At 37.2% G+C, this 18,164-nt stretch overlaps 1 protein-coding gene across 1 annotated transcript; it reads left to right on the top strand.

Moving 5' to 3' along the window:
• The first annotated feature begins 4,692 nt into the window (after positions 1 to 4,692).
• On the top strand, positions 4,693 to 14,985 carry LOC105484374 (putative tripartite motif-containing protein 49B). The gene is made up of 9 exons (XM_011745911.1): positions 4,693 to 4,825; positions 5,078 to 5,082; positions 5,987 to 6,171; positions 8,755 to 9,169; positions 9,438 to 9,533; positions 11,251 to 11,481; positions 11,945 to 11,967; positions 12,826 to 12,923; positions 14,006 to 14,985. Exons 4-9 carry the CDS (start codon positions 8,759 to 8,761, stop codon positions 14,503 to 14,505), a joined length of 1,359 nt encoding a protein of 452 aa, XP_011744213.1. The 5' UTR covers positions 4,693 to 4,825; positions 5,078 to 5,082; positions 5,987 to 6,171; positions 8,755 to 8,758; the 3' UTR covers positions 14,506 to 14,985.
• Positions 14,986 to 18,164: the final 3,179 nt, after the last annotated feature.

An 18,164-nucleotide genomic window follows, 5' to 3' on the forward strand; every position in this document is an offset into this window, starting at 1 on the left:
TCAAATATTTTGCTGAACTGGATCAGAATGGGAGGTATCTACTTAGCCTATGGGTGCTTTCAACTTTGACTCAGCAAATTATTGGTATTCACTTTCTCCAGGGCCTACTCCTCACACCCTCCTAACCCATTCTTGCTCAATATTCTCCTTAACTCTGCATCTAGGCTTGCTATCATATTACCAACGAAATAATAATTGATTTGGATGTATTTACGTAATACAACGTTCTTAAGTAACTAATAACATTTATTAGCATTAATTGGTCCCCTTCTATGTACGAAGCACTGTTGTACGTCCTGACACCTACAATATTTTTCACATACTTTAAAATACATCAGCATACACAGTGTGAAATCATTTTTGTGTGTGCTTGTTATTTAGGCCACAATATAAAGTACGTACTGCTAGAATTCTAATAAAAACGTACAGCACAGGAATGGTGAGATAGCATTTAAATCGGGAAAGTTCAGCTTGACAGTGTACTATTACCAGTGCATCCTGTTAGCCTAACAACTTTCAACATCATCAGTAGCACATCAGTAACAAGCTCTTAACTGGGACGAGGAATGTTAGAAATGGGTACTTTCATTTTATAAATAATCTCTGAAAAAGATAGTCTTCTTAAGCACAAATGTCATTAATTATGGTATGCTCAGTCTTTTTCAATTTTTTACTTTCAAATAATATTCTCAAATATATTTAGAAAAAGGTTTTTAAGGCATACTATTTCATTAATGCTCATCATTTGGAAAAAAAAAACCCAATTCTAATACATGAACATGAATTTATGTTTATTTTTTAACTGTGGATTATCATGGTATTTAATCGATTTGTTATAAAAATTTTTTGAAAATAATAATTGATATAATGAGAATTTTCATCAAAATTTGAAGAGATCTAACTAATATGCATAATGAATTTGAGTTGGAAAAAAAAATGCGTAATACAAGTGAAAACAAAAATGCAAATTCCATTCCTACTTAGAGAAGAAAAAAATGAAATACCATACAGGTTGAGCACCACTAATCAAAAAATCTAAAACTCCAAAATACTCCAAAATCTCAAATGTTTTGAGCTCTGAAATGTCACCGAAAGTGAAATATCCCACACATGACCTCATGTGAGCAGTTACGGTCAAAACTGTTCTCAGTGGACCAAAGTCTCTCCCAGCCCCTTCAGTTGCAATATATCTTTCTGTGTCCACCCAGATGTCCCCAAGGAAGGGCACTCACAAAAGGAAATAAAACGGCATGTGTACACACACTTTGCTTCATGAATAAAATTATTTAAAATATTGTCTAAAATTATCTTCAGCCTATCTGAATAAGGTGTACATGAAACACAAATTTTGTGTTTACACTTGGGTTGATACACAAGATATCTTATTATGCATATGCAAATATTCCGCAATCCACAAATATCCAAAACCTGAAATTCTTCTGCTCTAACATTGTGAGTAACAGTCAACTTGTATTACATGGTTTTATGATGCATTTATTTGAAAATGTGACTGAAATCTGTGGATGAAATTTTACAAACATCATTTTTAGCCAAATATTAATATTTTGTATAGCAGAAGGGGATACACTGGGTTTATTTCTCCACAGCATCCAAGTAGAATGTGACAGGGTTAAGGAGGAAAGATTTCTATATGTAGTACTCATGATCCTTTGGGCTTAGGGTAGGTAAAAGCACAAGACATGCTAACCTTACATTCTGCCCTGTTCCTTGGAAATTTAATAAACAACCCTTACTCTTGTTTATAAACAACAATGGATTCCAGTGAAGGGTAATGGCTAAGTCCATGAGCACCATTAGAACTGGCAGGGGTCAGGAAAGAATGTGAAAACTCTACTCCACAGTACTCATTTTTCTATACTATGCTGGAAAGATGACTGGAAAACAAATTTGGCAATGTAATATCTGAGAACAGGATACTCAGCCAGATATGGGAAGAATAAAAGACAAGAATCTTGTGTCTACTGCATCTAGAGAAGAAAATATTCTGTTAACTCTTTGCCATGAAAATACTTTGAGGCTGGGAACAGTGGGTCACACGTGTAATCCCAGTGCCTTGGAAGGTTGAAGCAGGAGGATTGTTTGAGTCCAGGAGTTTGAGACCAGATGGAACAGCCTGAGAAGACAATATCTCCACAAACAATTTAAAAACTGACCTGGAGTGGGGGTACCTGCCTGTATTCAGAGCTACTCAGGAGGCCGAGGTTGAGGATCGCTTAGGCTAGGTGGTTGACACTGCGGTAATTACGATCCAGCAACTGCACTATAGTCTGGGTGACAGAGTGAGACTCTCTCTCTAAGAAAAGAAAAAAAGAATAGAAAAAGAAAAAACATGACTGAAATCTACCCCCTACGCTGCTGTGTGTAATTGCTGCATCCATTATTTTCTTAAGGAAGAAAATCTATTTGATTCTGATTTTTATAGGCTACTGATAATGTAGCAATATTCAAGAACTCAATGTTTCATTCATCAGAGAAAGAAACTTCAGAATGTAGACTGAACCTCACCTGAACACACAAGCACAGAAGAAATCATATGTGTTTCTGTGGCTCTAGGTGAGACAATACCTTGAGAGATTTGAGGATTTCTGGAGTTGAGGACATGAGATTGATTCCTGAATCCATCCCATACAGGAAATAGGACCATAAAAAGATTGCTTACGGCCAGGGGCGGTGGCTCACGCCTGTAATCCCAGCACTTTGGGAGGCTGAGGCGGGCAGATCATGAAGTCAGGAGATCGAGACCATCCTGGCTAACACGGTGAAACCCCGTCTCTACTAAAAATACAAAAAATTAGCCGGGTGTGGTGGCGGGCACTTGCAGTCCCAGCTACTGAGGAGGGTGAGGCAGGAGAATGTAGTGAACCCGGGAGGAGGAGCTTGCAGTGAGCAGAGATCTCGCCACTGCACTCCACTCTGGGCGACAGAGCAAGACTCAGTGTCAAAAAAAAAAAAAAAAAAAAAAAAAGGGAAGACTGCTTACCTTTTATGTGCTCCTATGTAAACTTGGGACATATTGCATATTTTCGGTGGATTAGGAACAATGTGTGCATAGAGACAGCACAATATCTAGTACATCAGCCCATGTACCACATTGTCCCCTTCCTTTTTCTAACATATTTCTGTCCACTCTAGTAGATAAGAGGTTTCAACAGAAAATGACTGGGGTTTGTAGAAAAATAGACAATAAACAGGTAAAACAATTGAGAAGCAATTTAAAAAAAAAGGGGGGGTTAAAGAAAAGATAGCCCTGGATATTCAGAGTCCAGAAAGAAAAATGTAACTTGTTGGAAAATTACTAAATTTTGTTAACATTGGAAAATATATGCAGAATTCTCTCCATGTGAGCAAATAAAACAAACAAAATGTCAAAGGAGTTATATTTACTCGGTTTTAAATGGTATTTATCATAGAATGGCATTTTTATAAAAACTTTAAAATTTCCAGAATTAAATAAAGTCAGATTTCTACATATGTTAAGGAAGCAGAAATAGATCACCAAATTTCATATAAAGATTTTGCAATAAGTTTTAGAACTCAGATGAAAAAAAACACTCTATTACCAGATTCTGAAAAATAGATTTGTAATTCAACAGAAAACTTTGTGGTAGACATAGGTTTCAGATGCCAGAATGAAAACAGTCTTATGTACAAAAAACTATCTTTTTTATTAAAAGGAGAAGCACTGGAAAATGAAGAAGTATTCCAAATTCGCTGGAGTGTCCATTATTTACATCATGGATTGTTCCTGCCTATACCCATCTCTACTCTCTCTTCTGGATTGGTTAGGACTTTTGGAACCTACAAAATGCCAATCTAAAGGGAATTACTTTCTTGTGTTTGTTTCATGGTCTGAGACTCAAGTAGGAAAACAGGTTGTTTCCTTGATAATGCCACAGTAGACAGAGGTAGGTCTGTAATGGAAACCTCCTAATTTGCAGTGCTCTAGGCTTCACCTGCCTAAAGCTGAGTGTTTGAATGAATAAGTGAATGATGTGGTGCAAAAAGTGGTTGAAATAAAAGCAGAAGCTACCCTCCCTTCCCTTCTCTCCTTGCCCCAATTCCTTCCTGATAAACAGCGTCATCAGACCTTGTAATGGAGAACCAGGGCCCCGCCACGGAGCTCCAGAATCTCAGCAGAGAATGTCGGCAGGATCCAGTCCATAACCTGAGGGTTTCACAAGTTTCCCACTCGGGAGTCCAGGACTGAGCCAACAGGGCCCCCACACACAACCAGCGCAGATCTTACTTCTGTGTGGACACGTGGATTAGTTACTTAGATTTATTGAGGTACAGAATGGATATAGAGGGTGGTCAGTCAGTTGGTGGTCTTGGACAGTAAGCTCACAATAGAACAAGAAAATCTACTGTTCAATTTCTTGCATTTAATGAAATATAAACTCTGGATGATTTTATGATGGGTCAACTTGAGTACATGCACGTACAAAGAGGGAAATGAGGGCAGTAGCCATTTTGTGGCATAGACATACCTTCTTATTCTTCAACGAAACACTTACTTAGGAAACTGCTGGGAAGGCATTTCGCAGGTGCAAGCAAAGGTCTTAATCCTGTGACTAGGAAGTGTGCCCAAGCAAGCCTGACTTCATCTGTGAAAGTCCTTTAAAGAAAGACATGGGCATCTCTTGAAAAACATTTTAAACAGCAAATGGGACTCTAATCTTCCAATTGCCCCCTATTGACTTTAAACCAAAGCTTTGATTCATGACCACTGGGATCCAGGCAGCGGGGATTTCTTTTCCTGACGGACTGTACCAAGGATCTCACATTTGCTTAAACAGCCCCCACTGTTTGTAAGCCAATTCCTTGCACTTAATTCATATGTGAATCTCCCTAACTATACACATATCTTATGGCTTCTGCTTTTGTCTTTGAACCTTGGCAGTCATGGGTCTGATAGATTTGTCTTCACAGTTTTGATAGTCTTGACCATAAATCTTCTGGACCATTGACAAAGAATTCCTCTGTCAGAAGGTATTTGAGTAGTCACTTCCGAAATCTTTCTTTAAAAAAAAAATAATTTTCATATAACTACAAAAAGATTTGGTACAGAAAGAAAAATATAGTTCATGCCTATCTTTTGGATTCTGTATTTGTGAATTTGCCTATATCCTAAAAGTTATTTATAATCCCCAAAATAATTCCTGTGGTGCACTCATAGTCATTGCAGGACATCATGCACTATGTAGAGAAAAGCGTTAAAATAATAACTCATCTTTCACCCGTGACACTGGCGAAGTTTTGTAAATTCAATGAGAGACCCCAAGTTAGTGGGTTTATTTGGTTAATCAGTGATTTCTTTTAGAGTCGTAGAAAACAGAAAACAAAAAGGAAAGTTTTATCTTCTGTTGGACTTCTCTGGAAATATCCTATAAATGTACTAAAGCAGTATTTAAGCTGGATGAGGTGGTTTATACCTGTACTCCTAGCACTTCGGAAGGCTGAGACCGGAGGACCACTTGAAACCCGCAGTTGGAGAACAGCCTGTGCTACAGAGTCATACACTGACTTTACCAAAAATTTCAAAAAAAAAAAAAAATTAGCCAGGTTATATAGTGTCAGCCTAAAGTCTTAGCTACTTGGGAGGCTGAAGCAGGAGGATTACTTGGAATTCAAGGCTGCAGGGAGCTGCGATTATGCCACTGCACTCCAGAAGGAGACCCTTTCTCTAGAATAAGTAAATGTGCAGTTAGAGGAATGCCTATATCATGGAAGAAACCCAATAAACAGTATAAAATGCATCTTAGTTAATTTCTAGCCTAGGTCTACTCTGACAGGATTTATGTTACATATGATTCATTCAGGCACTGGTTTTCAGAATGAAAGTGTGACAATAATTTAATCAGAGCTGCAAAGGTGTGTTCTAAATGCTGCATAAACCTAATCATCTTTGTCTCCACCTTTCGGAATGCTCTAAATACCCTTAAAGAGGTGGGTGTGGTCTTCACAGATTCTTATAAAAGGAGGCAGAAGAGACAAGTTCAGTTTTCTCCGAAGGAGAAGGACAGCACTTGGAACTGCATTTTGGTGACCTCTGAAATTCAGTACTGCGGTGAATGAGCTTCTGACCTGGAGGAGTACTTAACAAAATTATTTTGGAAGAATCGTTGTGGGAACCATTAAAAGAACTCCAGGGTGAGTGAAACATATTGATAAAATTATATCATCTTTCCTTTACACAATAATAAATGAGTGTTAAAATATCTCATTTTCTTAAATCTACACAATGATACCATTTGTAACTCCTGTTGTTACCATAGATTTTATCAATTGTGAGGATATAAATTGTTATTTTGTGTTTTCTATGATTGTCTAATATAGTTTTGAAAAACTTTAACTAATGTTTACTGCAACAGATATGTATGCATAATGAATATATGTAATTGATACATATATGTACACATAGGTGTTTGTATATGTTTGTAATAAGTGTATTAATATTGTTGAATTCAATTGAGAATACACTAATGAATGATGTAAGTTATGTGCTTTCATAACATTCAGGTTTTAGACATGACTTTTAATTAGTAAGGTAATGATGAGCGATGCAAAATAGTGAAACCAAGACAATGAGAAAGCTCCCCAAAATATCCTACTTTAGAAATCAAAACACAATTTTTCGACCAAATAAATTTATGAGACCTAATTTGATATGTGATTGTGATTGTCATCTCACTTGAGTCTTAATCTTATCAAACTGTGAAAAATTTCTTAAAATGTCTTAGATGAGCTCTGGAAAATATTTGCAATTCTAAGATTTTTCATTTCTTTCACTTAAATTCAGAAGTGATATCAAACAAAGCAGCGTAAAGGACTTAAAATTGCCAAAACAAAGATTATAGTTTTTATACTAGTCAGGGTTCTCCAGACAGAACCATAGGATGTTTATATATATGTGTGCAGATATATTAATAGGCCATTTGAGTCAACCACAAACCACATATGGCGGTCCCATAAGATTATAATACCAATATGTTTACTGTACTTTTTCTGTATTTAAATATGTTTGGATACACAAATAGTTATCATTGTGTTACAATTGCCTACCATATGCAATACAGAACATACTGTACAGGTTTGTAGCCTATTGTAGGAACTATAAGCTATAGTGTATACCATAGGTGTGTAGTAGGCTATAGCGTCTAGGTTTGTGTAGTATATTCTATCATATTAAAACAATAAAACCGCCTGGCTGGGCACTGTGGCTCATGCCTGTAATTCCAGCACTTTGGAAGGCCAAGGCAGACAGATCACTTGAGACCAAGAGTTCAAGTGCAGCCTGGCCAAGATGGCAAAACCCCGTCTCTACTAAAAAATTACAAAAATTAGTCAGGCCTAGTATCACGTTCCTGTAATCCCAGGTGCTCGGGAACTTGAGGCAGGAGAATCACTTTGACCCTGCAGGTGGAGGTTGCAATGAGCCGAGATCATGGCACTGAACTTCAGCCTGTGTGACAGAGGGAAACACTGTCAAAAAAAAAAAAAAAAAAACTAAAAACACCTGACACATTTCTCAGAACATACATCGTGCACAAGCTATACATGATTCTACATGGGGTAGAATTCATCAGGAAAATTAATTTGCTTGATTATGGAGTCTGGGAGTTCCAATATAGGCTGTCTTTAAGCTGGCGTCCTGAGGATACTGGTATACTGGCTAAGCTCAAGTCTGAAAGCCTCAGGACCAGTTTCAGGAGAGAGACGGAGGAAATTGCCTTTTCTCCGCTTTTTTCTTTATATCTGAGCTACCAGCCTATTAGATGGTGCCTACACACATTGAGGGATGAGGTTCCCACTCAACTCACCAACTCACATGTCTCTCTCCTCTAGAAACACCTTCACAGACTCACCCAGAAACAGTGCTTCACCTGTTCTATAGGTATTGGTTAATCCAGTCAGACTGATACCTAAAATTCACCATCACACCATGGAAATATAATTACACCTCTCTGAGTCTAACAAAAAGCTCCTATATGTTAGTTCAGAGTTTCTGCAGCCCTAGGGGAAGTTAATTTAATCCGCAGGAAAAGAAAAAGACCAGATATCTTTAATAATGTTTCTTTTCTCTACTAGTAAACCTTGATTGGTTTAATTGTAGTCTTTTCCTTTATTTGGTTGGTTGGTTGGATTTTTTTTTTATTTTGTTTTGATTTGGGTTTTTGTTTTTAATGTAATTTAATTTAATTTTAAGTCCTGGGATAACTGTGCAGGACATACAGACTTGTTACGTAGGTAAACTTGTGCCATAGTGGTTTACTGCCCGGCTTTTGCGTCCCTCTCTAAAAATATGTCACAGAACACTCTGGCTATCTTCTCATATTCTTGGGCCCAGGTAGTTTTTTCCCACTCTCTCATAGTCATTCATCAGTTATTTGAAAGAAGAATAGGGAAAACTACGATTTATTCTGACCACTTAGAATCAAAACCCAATTTCCAGATCCACATTCAGAAAATTGGTAATTGAATAGATTAGTATTATGTTACAGACAGGAACTAGGAGCAGAAGCGACTGTGAGTCATCTAGTTAGTAATATCTACTCTAAATCTGGGAGAATCCCTCTGTGTGTGAATTTTTAAGTTTGTAACAGAAGAAAGAGTTTGTGGTATTTTAATGAACATTGACAAGAGAAGAAACTAGAGCTATCACATATCTCCACATGTTTAGAAGCCTTTCATCAACCCAGGCCCCAAAATGACACGTTTCTCTTTCTTCCCCAGAAACATGAGTTCTGGAATCTTGCAAGTCTTCCAGAGGGAGCTCACCTGCCCCATCTGCATGAACTACTTCATAGACCCAGTCACCATAGACTGTGGGCACAGCTTTTGCAGGCCCTGTTTCTACCTCAACTGGCAAGATATCCCACTTCTTGTTCAGTGCTCTGAATGCAGAAAGTCAACAAGGCAGAGAAACCTTGAAACCAACATTCATTTGAAGAAGATGGCTTCCCTTGCCAGAAAAGCCAGTCTCTGGCAATTCCTGAGCTCTGAGGAGCAAATGTGTGGCACTCACAGGGAGACAAAGAAGATGTTCTGTGAAGTGGACAGGAGCCTGCTCTGTTTGCTGTGCTCCAGCTCTCAGAAGCACCGGGATCATAAACACTGTCCCATTGAGTGGGCTGCTGAGGAACACCGGGTAAGTGATGCCTCTGAACATCTACTTCTATAAAGGACACATGAAATTCCTGTGGGTCTATTTTCTTGGAGATTGGATCAAGCCAACTCCTCCTCCCTTTAAGCAGCTCTGTTTGGGCTTTCTTAGCTTCAAACCTCTGGGCTTTGACAAACATGAAGGGAAACGAAGGAAATGCCATTTACTACTAGGAGCTTATTTGTCTCTTATTCTGGGCCCCCTCCCTGTGTCACAGTCTGCACTGGTGCTTCAGTTTATGGCTCTTTTGCAGGAGAAGCTTTTAAAGAAAATGCAGTCTTTATGGGAAGAAGCTTGTGAAAATCACAGAAACCTGAACATGGAAACCACCAGAACCAAATACTGGAAGGTTAGTCCTTTACTACTCTCCCTTCTCCAGGAGCTTATGGTGGGCAAATGGGTGACTCTCAAAATAGGAACTTGATAGCAAACTGTATTGTTTCTGGGATTCAGAAAAAAAAAAAGAAAAGAAAAAAGAAAACATTGAGAAAAAGTGGCCTCATTTCTTATATAGAACAGTATGCTTATTAGGTAGGATTTCTAAGAAAACCACTGATGTCACCCAAAGCATGCTGGTTTGTTTCCTTACAAACCTGTAGCTATACACCAAGAGATACAAGAAACCGAGATACATCTCACAGCATTCTATAGGTGCTGGTTGGATAAATGCTGGGCACAAGATTTATTTGGCAGTCATGGAAAGCTCAAGTGAACCTTCTGAGGCTGGGTCAGCATTAATCTGAATGCTGGTGAACAAGTAGTATGTGGAATTGTATGGAAAATTTTAGGCAGAAAGTGACAGGGGAAATCTAGGGAAACCATGAAATTAGGAATCTCAACTAATTAATATTGAATAATACATAACATATGATGAGAAAAGTGGTGAGAAACACAGATTTGTGTCTTGAGGGAACCAGTATCTAAATATACGGAGAACTCTGAGGACTTCAGAAAAATATTATAAATAATTTTCTCTTTGTGGATATATACTTTGAGGGTATGATAGCTAATATTAGTTTGTTGAAAAGGATTTCATGAGAACGTAGTCTATGTTGAATATTAAATTAGAAAATATACTAGCAAAGAAGAAAAGAAGCACTTTTGTACTCACAGATCATACAATCCAAATAAGAGAGTCAAATGGTCAATATGCAAATATATGCAATGCATGATGTACTTGAGCGTTGTAGGTTTTTTGTTGGAGAATAATCAAACAGGGAAGTAGAAAAGGACAATACAGGCCAGAAACTGGAGATGAGTGTCTGAATTTTAAAAAGGGTGGTCAGAAAAATGCCTCACTGAAAAATTCAAATTGAAACAAAGTTTTGAAGAGGAGAGGGAACAGAGATGTGTGTAGGGATATATATGTGGACCATGAGTGTGTATATATGTATATGTATGTATGTGTGTGTGTGTTTGTGTGTATCTATATAATCCTAGTTGGAGAGAAGAGCATATGCAGTAATTTTGAGTCTGTGTATATTTGGAGGCCTGAGGAACCACAGAGAAGTCTATGTTTCAGATTGGGATGAGTTAGAGAAAGAATGGAAGGAAATTAATTCAGAGAGACAAAAATGGCCAAATCATAAATGCAACCTTATTAGGATAGGTTTCGCTGGGTGAAATGCATGTAGCTGGACATGCTAGTCTAAGGTCATTTCACATAGACTGAGTTTAAGCAACTTGCATGTGTCAATGAGACAGAAAATAATTATTTCCTTTCTAGTAACAATAGCTGTATACTCCAACTCTTAAGCATGAACTGTTCTTACTTTTCCATAATATGGGCTGGAATAGCGAAATTCAAATTGTGTGTGTGTATGTGTGTTTATTTCCAACTATCTTAGAAAACACATTATCTTGAATAAATTTAATGTAATTGGGCAGATACATCTATGTTGATCTTTATGCAGAAAGAAAGGAAAGGAGCAAAATTTTGTGGATTCTAAGAACTGGCAAGACTCAGGTTTAAACTCTTGGATGTTCGAGAGACAAAAGGAATCACTGAGATTTCATAGGAGATAGATAAATACATTTCTCTTTTGATTAACCCATTATCATTGCAGGATTATGTGAATTTAAGGTTAGAAGCAGTTAGAGCTGAGTATCAGAAGATGCCTGCACTTCACCATGAAGAAGAAAAACATAATTTGGAGATGCTGAAAAAGAAGGGGAAAGATATTTTTCATCAACTTCATTTAAGTAAAGCCAAAATGGCTCATAGGAGGGAGATTTTAAGAGGAATATATGAGGAGCTGAAGGAAATGTGTCATAAACCAGATGTGGAGCTACTTCAGGTACGAACCCACAATGTGGTTCAGGTTTTTGAATATTCACATGTATAAGTATTTTCCTCAAGGCTGAAATCCATCTCCCTACCTTTATTTCCATGATATGTTTCCAAAAACACATTCCACTCATTTGGGTCCACTCATTTGGGTAACTGGCTCAGCTAAAGATGACTGAGTAGGTTTTTCGCGGTTACCACAGAGCATGGACCCTCTGGGCCTCTTCTCCCTTCACTTATTTATAGAATGTCTTCAAGACTCAGACTTTCCCAGGACGTGAATTAATGACAATACAACTGACTGGGTTTTTCATTACAGAAAAAACAGAAAATGCTTTCCAGAAGCATATGGTAGGAGAATAGTATCTTCAGAAACTGAATACAAATACAAATCTGAATACAAATCTCACATTGAAGTTAGTGAAAGATGCATCTTGTGAAATGCACTGAATCTTTCTTATTTTTTTTTACAGGGTTTTGGAGACATATTACACAGGTGAGTGTGTACCTACATTATAGCATATGTTCTTTCAGATTCCACAAATATCAAAGAAGGCTCTAGTAAGGTCATGGCATAAATAATTAAGATATTGATATCACTTTTTTTGGCAGCTACTTTTGTTCCCACAACTTAAAAGACAAGGCCAAAAAGTAAATAAATGAATACAAGAAGAGTGAACTAAAACAAACATTTTTATTCCTGATTTTGTTTTATTGCTTAAAATCCTGCATAGGTGAAAGATAGAGTTTTGTTTCGTGGATGGTAAGAAAGTCACCAGAGGAAGCAGGAAAGAAGAGAGGGAAGTATTTTAGCAGTGAAAATGTGTTGATGTGTTGTTTTTTATACATATATACAAATCAGTTAAGAGTTCTGAAAAATAGATTGAAAAAAACTGTGGAGTGTTAGAAGTGTGTAAGTCTCTAGGGAAGCTCTTTGCTAAAAGGCAGATCTCCCTGCCTAGAACAAGTTTCACAGCCTTTATGTTGAAAAGGAAGCAGTGGATGCAGCAGTCTCCCCAGAACCCTGCTGTTTCAAAGATGTCCGGGGAGTCTGCCAAGAAGTGGAACTCGGAATTTCAATTCTAAATATTATCAAGGCCATAAGGCTGAGGGCAACTTACACATTTGGGGCGAAAAAAGAAGGATCAGATTGAATTCTGACTTAGACTCTTCCATCGTGCTTTAAAATTTAGGAACTCTAAATAAGAATTAATTTCAAAAAAGGAAGTAATAATTTTTGAATTACCAAATGTGTAGATTCAAAGGATTCTCATGAAATGTCCTTTACATACAAATAGTGATTCTTATTTATTTTATGGTTGTAGATGTTGTAACTGCAGGTTTTTCCTTGCAGGAGTGAGTCCGTGCTGCTGCATAAGCCCCAGCCTCTGAATCTAGAGCTAAGCTCAGGGCCCATCGCTGGACTGATGGACAGGCTCAACCAATTCCGAGGTAAGTCTCCACCCACAGGCAGCACTCCCACTTTATCTAAATATTATTATTGTTAGGATCACATAGGTAATATTTCATCCCTTACCAAATATTTTACTTCTTTTAAGACATAAGTGAACAATATAACCATGCACCCCTTTGGTGTCTGTGTCTATTTATAGTCACATTTATAGCATTAAGTTTGAAAGATAGTGAAAAGCAATACTCTCTGGCATAATATGTATTGAGTTATGTAATGGGAAAAAGGTGTAGGGTAGCAAATTTCAAAAAGGAGCAAAAGAAATAATGCTCAGAATGCAGGTGAATTATTTAATGTTAAATAAAAAGTTGTACATTTCTTTAGTGTATTTGTTGGAACTGCTAAGACTGTTCTTTGAGGGAATATAGTTTACTGGAGATTCTTGGGGGTTTTGTATTTTTTAAATGGGTATATATTCATATATTGCAAACATTTGAATTAATGGGTAAAAATAAAAGGAGGAAATCATTTTGTGAATACAAGTAAAATTACAAATGAAAATAAGTTCAATTTAATTGCAATATGAGGAGCTACACGTTAATTCTAAAATCCAGCTTCAGTCCAGAGCTAGCATGGAGGACCACAGAGAGACTGGTCAAAGATTTTGCAGAAATCTGCTTTAAATTATCACTTATAACATGCACATATACATTTTTATCCAGATATCTAGAGCAGTTCTTGAGTAAGTGAAAATCTTCACATTCTTTCCAAAGTGATAGCATTAGCTTTTAAGAATAAGGAACATTTCTAAATAAAAATCTTGATAACAGTACAGCATTTAGGGCATATAATGTGTACATTTTACTTTGAAAATTGGATTGAAAGAAGTTGGTCTCACATTTGGCTCTCAATATAGAAGTTTTCAAAAAAATTTCATATCTGTGGTTAGGGTTTGGTTTGTCCTGTATATAATATTAATCATCTCTATACGTTACTGGAAGTTACAAGCAAAACTGTCTTTCTGACTTTACATTTCCTGGTAAAGTAACTTCTTGATAGAACAATTATTTTTTTCTAATTTACACGTGTCTATGCATGTTTTTTCTTTTTTTATTTTTTGCAGTGCATATTACTCTACATCATGAAGAGGCCAACAGTCATATCTTTCGATATGAAATTTTGAGAAGCATGTGTATTGAATGTGACCATCAAGATGTGCCCTATATCACTGCAACACCTAGAAGTTTTCTTGCATGGGGTGCTCAGACTTTCACCTCCGGCAAATATTACTGGGAGTTCCATGTGGGGGACTCTTGGAACTGGGCTTTTGGTGTCTGTAATACATATTGGAAAGAGAAGAATCAGAATGAGAAGATAGATGGAGAGGAGGGACTCTTTCTTCTTGGGTGTGTTAAGAATGACATTCAATGCCGTCTCTTTACCACCTCCCCACTTATGCTGCAATATATCCCAAGACCTACCAGCCAAGTAGGATTATTCCTGGATTATGAGGCTAAGACTGTGAGCTTTGTTGATGTTAATCAAAGCTCCCTAATATACACCATCCCTAATTGCTCTTTCTCACCTCCTCTCAGACCTATCTTTTGCTGTATTCACTTCTGATCAGAGACAAATCTGGAACGTGTTCACATGCTGTGGGAATCCCTTTATTCCACGAAATCCTCTTCCTTGTGCCTTAACATACACGACAAATAGGCTCTATTTTATGTCTTGAACTACCTTCTAATGTTATCAAAACTCATTTATTGTGTTACTATTAAATATGCTGAAAACACTAAAAGTATATGTATTGGTTCTTTATTAACTAATTTTTGAAAAATCATTATTCATGACCATGGCATACAGTATATTCTCTTTTTTTTTTTTCTTTATTTCTGACTGTCACTGAGTGAAATAATAGATGACAAACATGTCTGAATGAAGTAGAAATCAATGGAAGACAGTCAGGATCTTGTGCTTCATGCAAAGAAACTTGGAGTGAAGTCTGAATGATAACTGGGATATGTTTTTCTTCCTTTTTATCTGACTATATTACACTTATCCATCATGATTCATTGTATTAATCTATCCTTTGAGATACTATTATTTGACCTTCTATGTTCGGCTTCATTTTGCAATTCTCACTACAGATGTAAATAATCCTTCATTATTAGTGTGCTCTTCTACATTGAAATACCCAAGGTGATCAGACCAATGCTGGATTAATTAAATATTGGAAAAATGTGACTAAATATTGACCCCTACCTCAAAGCATACACACTCATTTCCAGATAGATTCAAGTCCTGAAAGGAAGGGGAATCTGATACAATATTCTCATAAGGATTTCTTAACCAGGGCACAAATTAATAATTAAAACAATTCATTCATTTATATTGATAATGATGACTTCTGTGTTTCAAAAAACATTACGCAAACTAGTAGTGGAGAAAGATATTCACCCCAACATACATAAAATAAAATATAATACATATGCATGATGAATACTTAAAATGTAATAAATAAAAGACAGTGAACTCAATAGAAGATGGGGTAAAATATCTGAACAGACCCATTACAGAACTGGATACATAAATAACTAGCCAAATATAAAAAAGTGCTCACTTTCATTAGTCTTACAAAATTAAGAATTAATCCACCAGTTGTAACACAGGCCCCCATAAAAAAAATACCAAAATTTGAAGTCACATAATATTGTGTGTAGTCAAAGATGCAGAATAAATGAAATTTATTCATGACTGGGGAGACGTAAATGGAAATTCTTTTTGGGAAACTGACTATTAGCATTTCTTATGGGCTAGATATTCTAATTCTAAAATATAGTCAACTGATTGCCTACATGTACTTCAGCATACACAATATTGTTCACTGCATCAATTTTTATAGTAGCTCCAAGTTAGAGCCAAAATATTCTTCAACAGTAGAATAGCTAAATAAATTTGGTGTATTTATTATTATTGGTGCAAAATAATCCTGTAACACTGAATGCAACAAAATTGATGAATCTCAGAAACAAGTTAATATATATATGCCAATTTAAATAATAAAATTGAAGTTAAGAAAGGACTCTTCCATGTATATAATATATTGGCAATTGTAAGCTCTTTGTGGGTTCCATAATTACATGAACACTATGGAATTAGAACTCTTAAGACCCAAAATGTCAAATAATGCATAAGATAGTAGAATACAAAAGGAGCCCAGGCATGGTGGCCCACACCTCTAATCCCAGCACATGGGGAGACTAAGGTGTAAGAATGGTGCCGGGCGCGGTGGCTTAAGCCTGTAATCCCAGCACTTTGGGAGGCCGAGACGGGCGGATCACGAAGTCAGGAGATCGAGACCATCCTGGCTAACACGGTGAAACCCCATCTCTACTAAAAAAAATACAAAAAAAAAAAACTAGCCGGGCGAGGTGGCGGGCTCCTGTAGTCCCAACTACTAGGGAGGCTGAGGCAGGAGAATGGCGTAAACCCGGGAGGCGGAGCTTTCAGTGAGCTGAGATCCGGCCACTGCACTCCAGCCTGGGCGACAGAGCGAAACGAAACTCCGTCTCAAAAAAAAAAAAAAAAAAAAAAAGAATGGCTTGTGGCCAGGAGTTCCAGACCAGTGTAGGCAACATAGTGAGACCTCATGTCTACTAAACTTTCTTTTAGAAATCAGCCTGGCATAACGGCACATGCTATATTCCCAGCTACTCAGGGGGCTGATGCAGCAGGATGGTTCGAGTCCAGAAGATCCAGGCTGCAGTGAGCCATGGTGGTGCCGTGCGGTCCAGCCTGTGACAGAATGACAGTCTGTCTCAATAATAAAACAAACCATAATTACTTGATGTAACACAAACCAACATATTATAAATGCTCGAATTATAGATATTTTAAATATTGATGTTATTTTAAATAACTGAGAAAGCTGGGATAGCTATGTGTTTGTATAGACAAAAGTGCCCTGGGAAGTAAGTTTAAAGTATTTTTATTAGAGTAAGTGAGGAGGAAGTGCTTTATTGTAACTGTGATACACACTAGAATCTGCTATGAATAGTCTCATATCTGGAGGATTTGCAGATATCCAGGTAAGCAGTAATTCTTGGGTGCCTGAAGCCTAGCAGCTGCATATTCAGTGTGTCTTCTCTGGAGATGTCTTCTCTGGAAAGTTTGATTTTTTTTTTTTTATTTTACTTTAAGTTCTAGGGTACATGTGCACAACATAAAGGTTTGTTACATATGTATACATGTGCCTTGTTGGTGTGCTGCACCCATTAACTCGTCATTTACATTAGGTATATCTCCTAATGCTATCCCTCCCCGCTCCCCCCACCCCACGACAGGCCCCAGTGTGTGATGTTCCCCTTCTGTGTCCAAGTGATCTCATTGTTAAATTCCCACCTATGAGAGAGTACATGTGGTGTTTGGTTTTTTGTCCTTGTGATAGTTTGCTGAGAATGATGGTTCCCAGCTTCCTCCATGTCCCTACAAAGGACAGGAACTCATCCTTTTTTATGGCTGCATAATATTCCATGGTGTTTATGTGCCACATTTTCTTGATTCAATCTATCATTGATGGACATTTGGGTTGGTTCCAAGTCTTTGCTGTTGTGACTAGTGCCACAATAAACATACGTGTGCATGTGTCCTTATAGCAGCATGATTTATAATCCTCTGGGTATATCCCCAGTAATGGGATGGCTGTGTCAAATGGTATTTCTAGTTCTAGATCCTTGAGGAATCGCCACACTGTCTTCCACAATGGTTGAACTAGTTTACAGTCTCACCAACAGTGTAAAAATGTTCCTATTTCTCCACATCCTCTCCAGCACCTGCTGTTTTTTTACTTTTAATGATCACCATTCTAACCGGTGTGAGATGGTATCTCATTGTGGTTTTGATTTGCATTTTTCTGATGGCCAGTGATGATGAGCATTTTTTCATGTGTCTGTTTGTTGCATAAATGTCGTCTTTTGAGAAGTTTCCGTTCATCTCCTTTGCCCACTTTTTGATGGGGTTGTTTGTTTTTTTCTTGCAAATTTGTTTGTGTTCTTTGTAGATTCTGGAAATTAGCCCTTTGTCAGATGAGCAGATTGCAAAAATGTTCTCCCATTCTGTAGGGTGCCTGTTCACTCTGATGATATGTTTCTTTTGCTGTGCAGAAGCACTTTAGTTTAGTTTAGTTAGAACCCATTTGTCAATTTTGGCTTTTGTTGCCATTACTTTTGATGTTTTAGACATGAAATACTTGCCAATGCCTATGTCCTGAATGCTACTGC

This window comes from Macaca nemestrina, chromosome 12, assembly GCF_043159975.1.
Source record: "Macaca nemestrina isolate mMacNem1 chromosome 12, mMacNem.hap1, whole genome shotgun sequence".
Taxonomy (NCBI): domain Eukaryota; kingdom Metazoa; phylum Chordata; class Mammalia; order Primates; family Cercopithecidae; genus Macaca; species Macaca nemestrina.

Bases quoted from the DNA above. Each gene is read 5' to 3' on its own strand.
- LOC105484374 (XM_011745911.1), top strand. From the start codon at position 8,759: ATGAGTTCTGGAATCTTGCAAGTCTTCCAGAGGGAGCTCACCTGCCCC. The intron at 9,170-9,437 runs GTAAGTGATGCC...GCTCTTTTGCAG, and splicing joins GGGCTGCTGAGGAACACCGG to GAGAAGCTTTTAAAGAAAAT. The intron at 11,968-12,825 runs GTGAGTGTGTAC...TTTTCCTTGCAG, and splicing joins TTTGGAGACATATTACACAG to GAGTGAGTCCGTGCTGCTGC.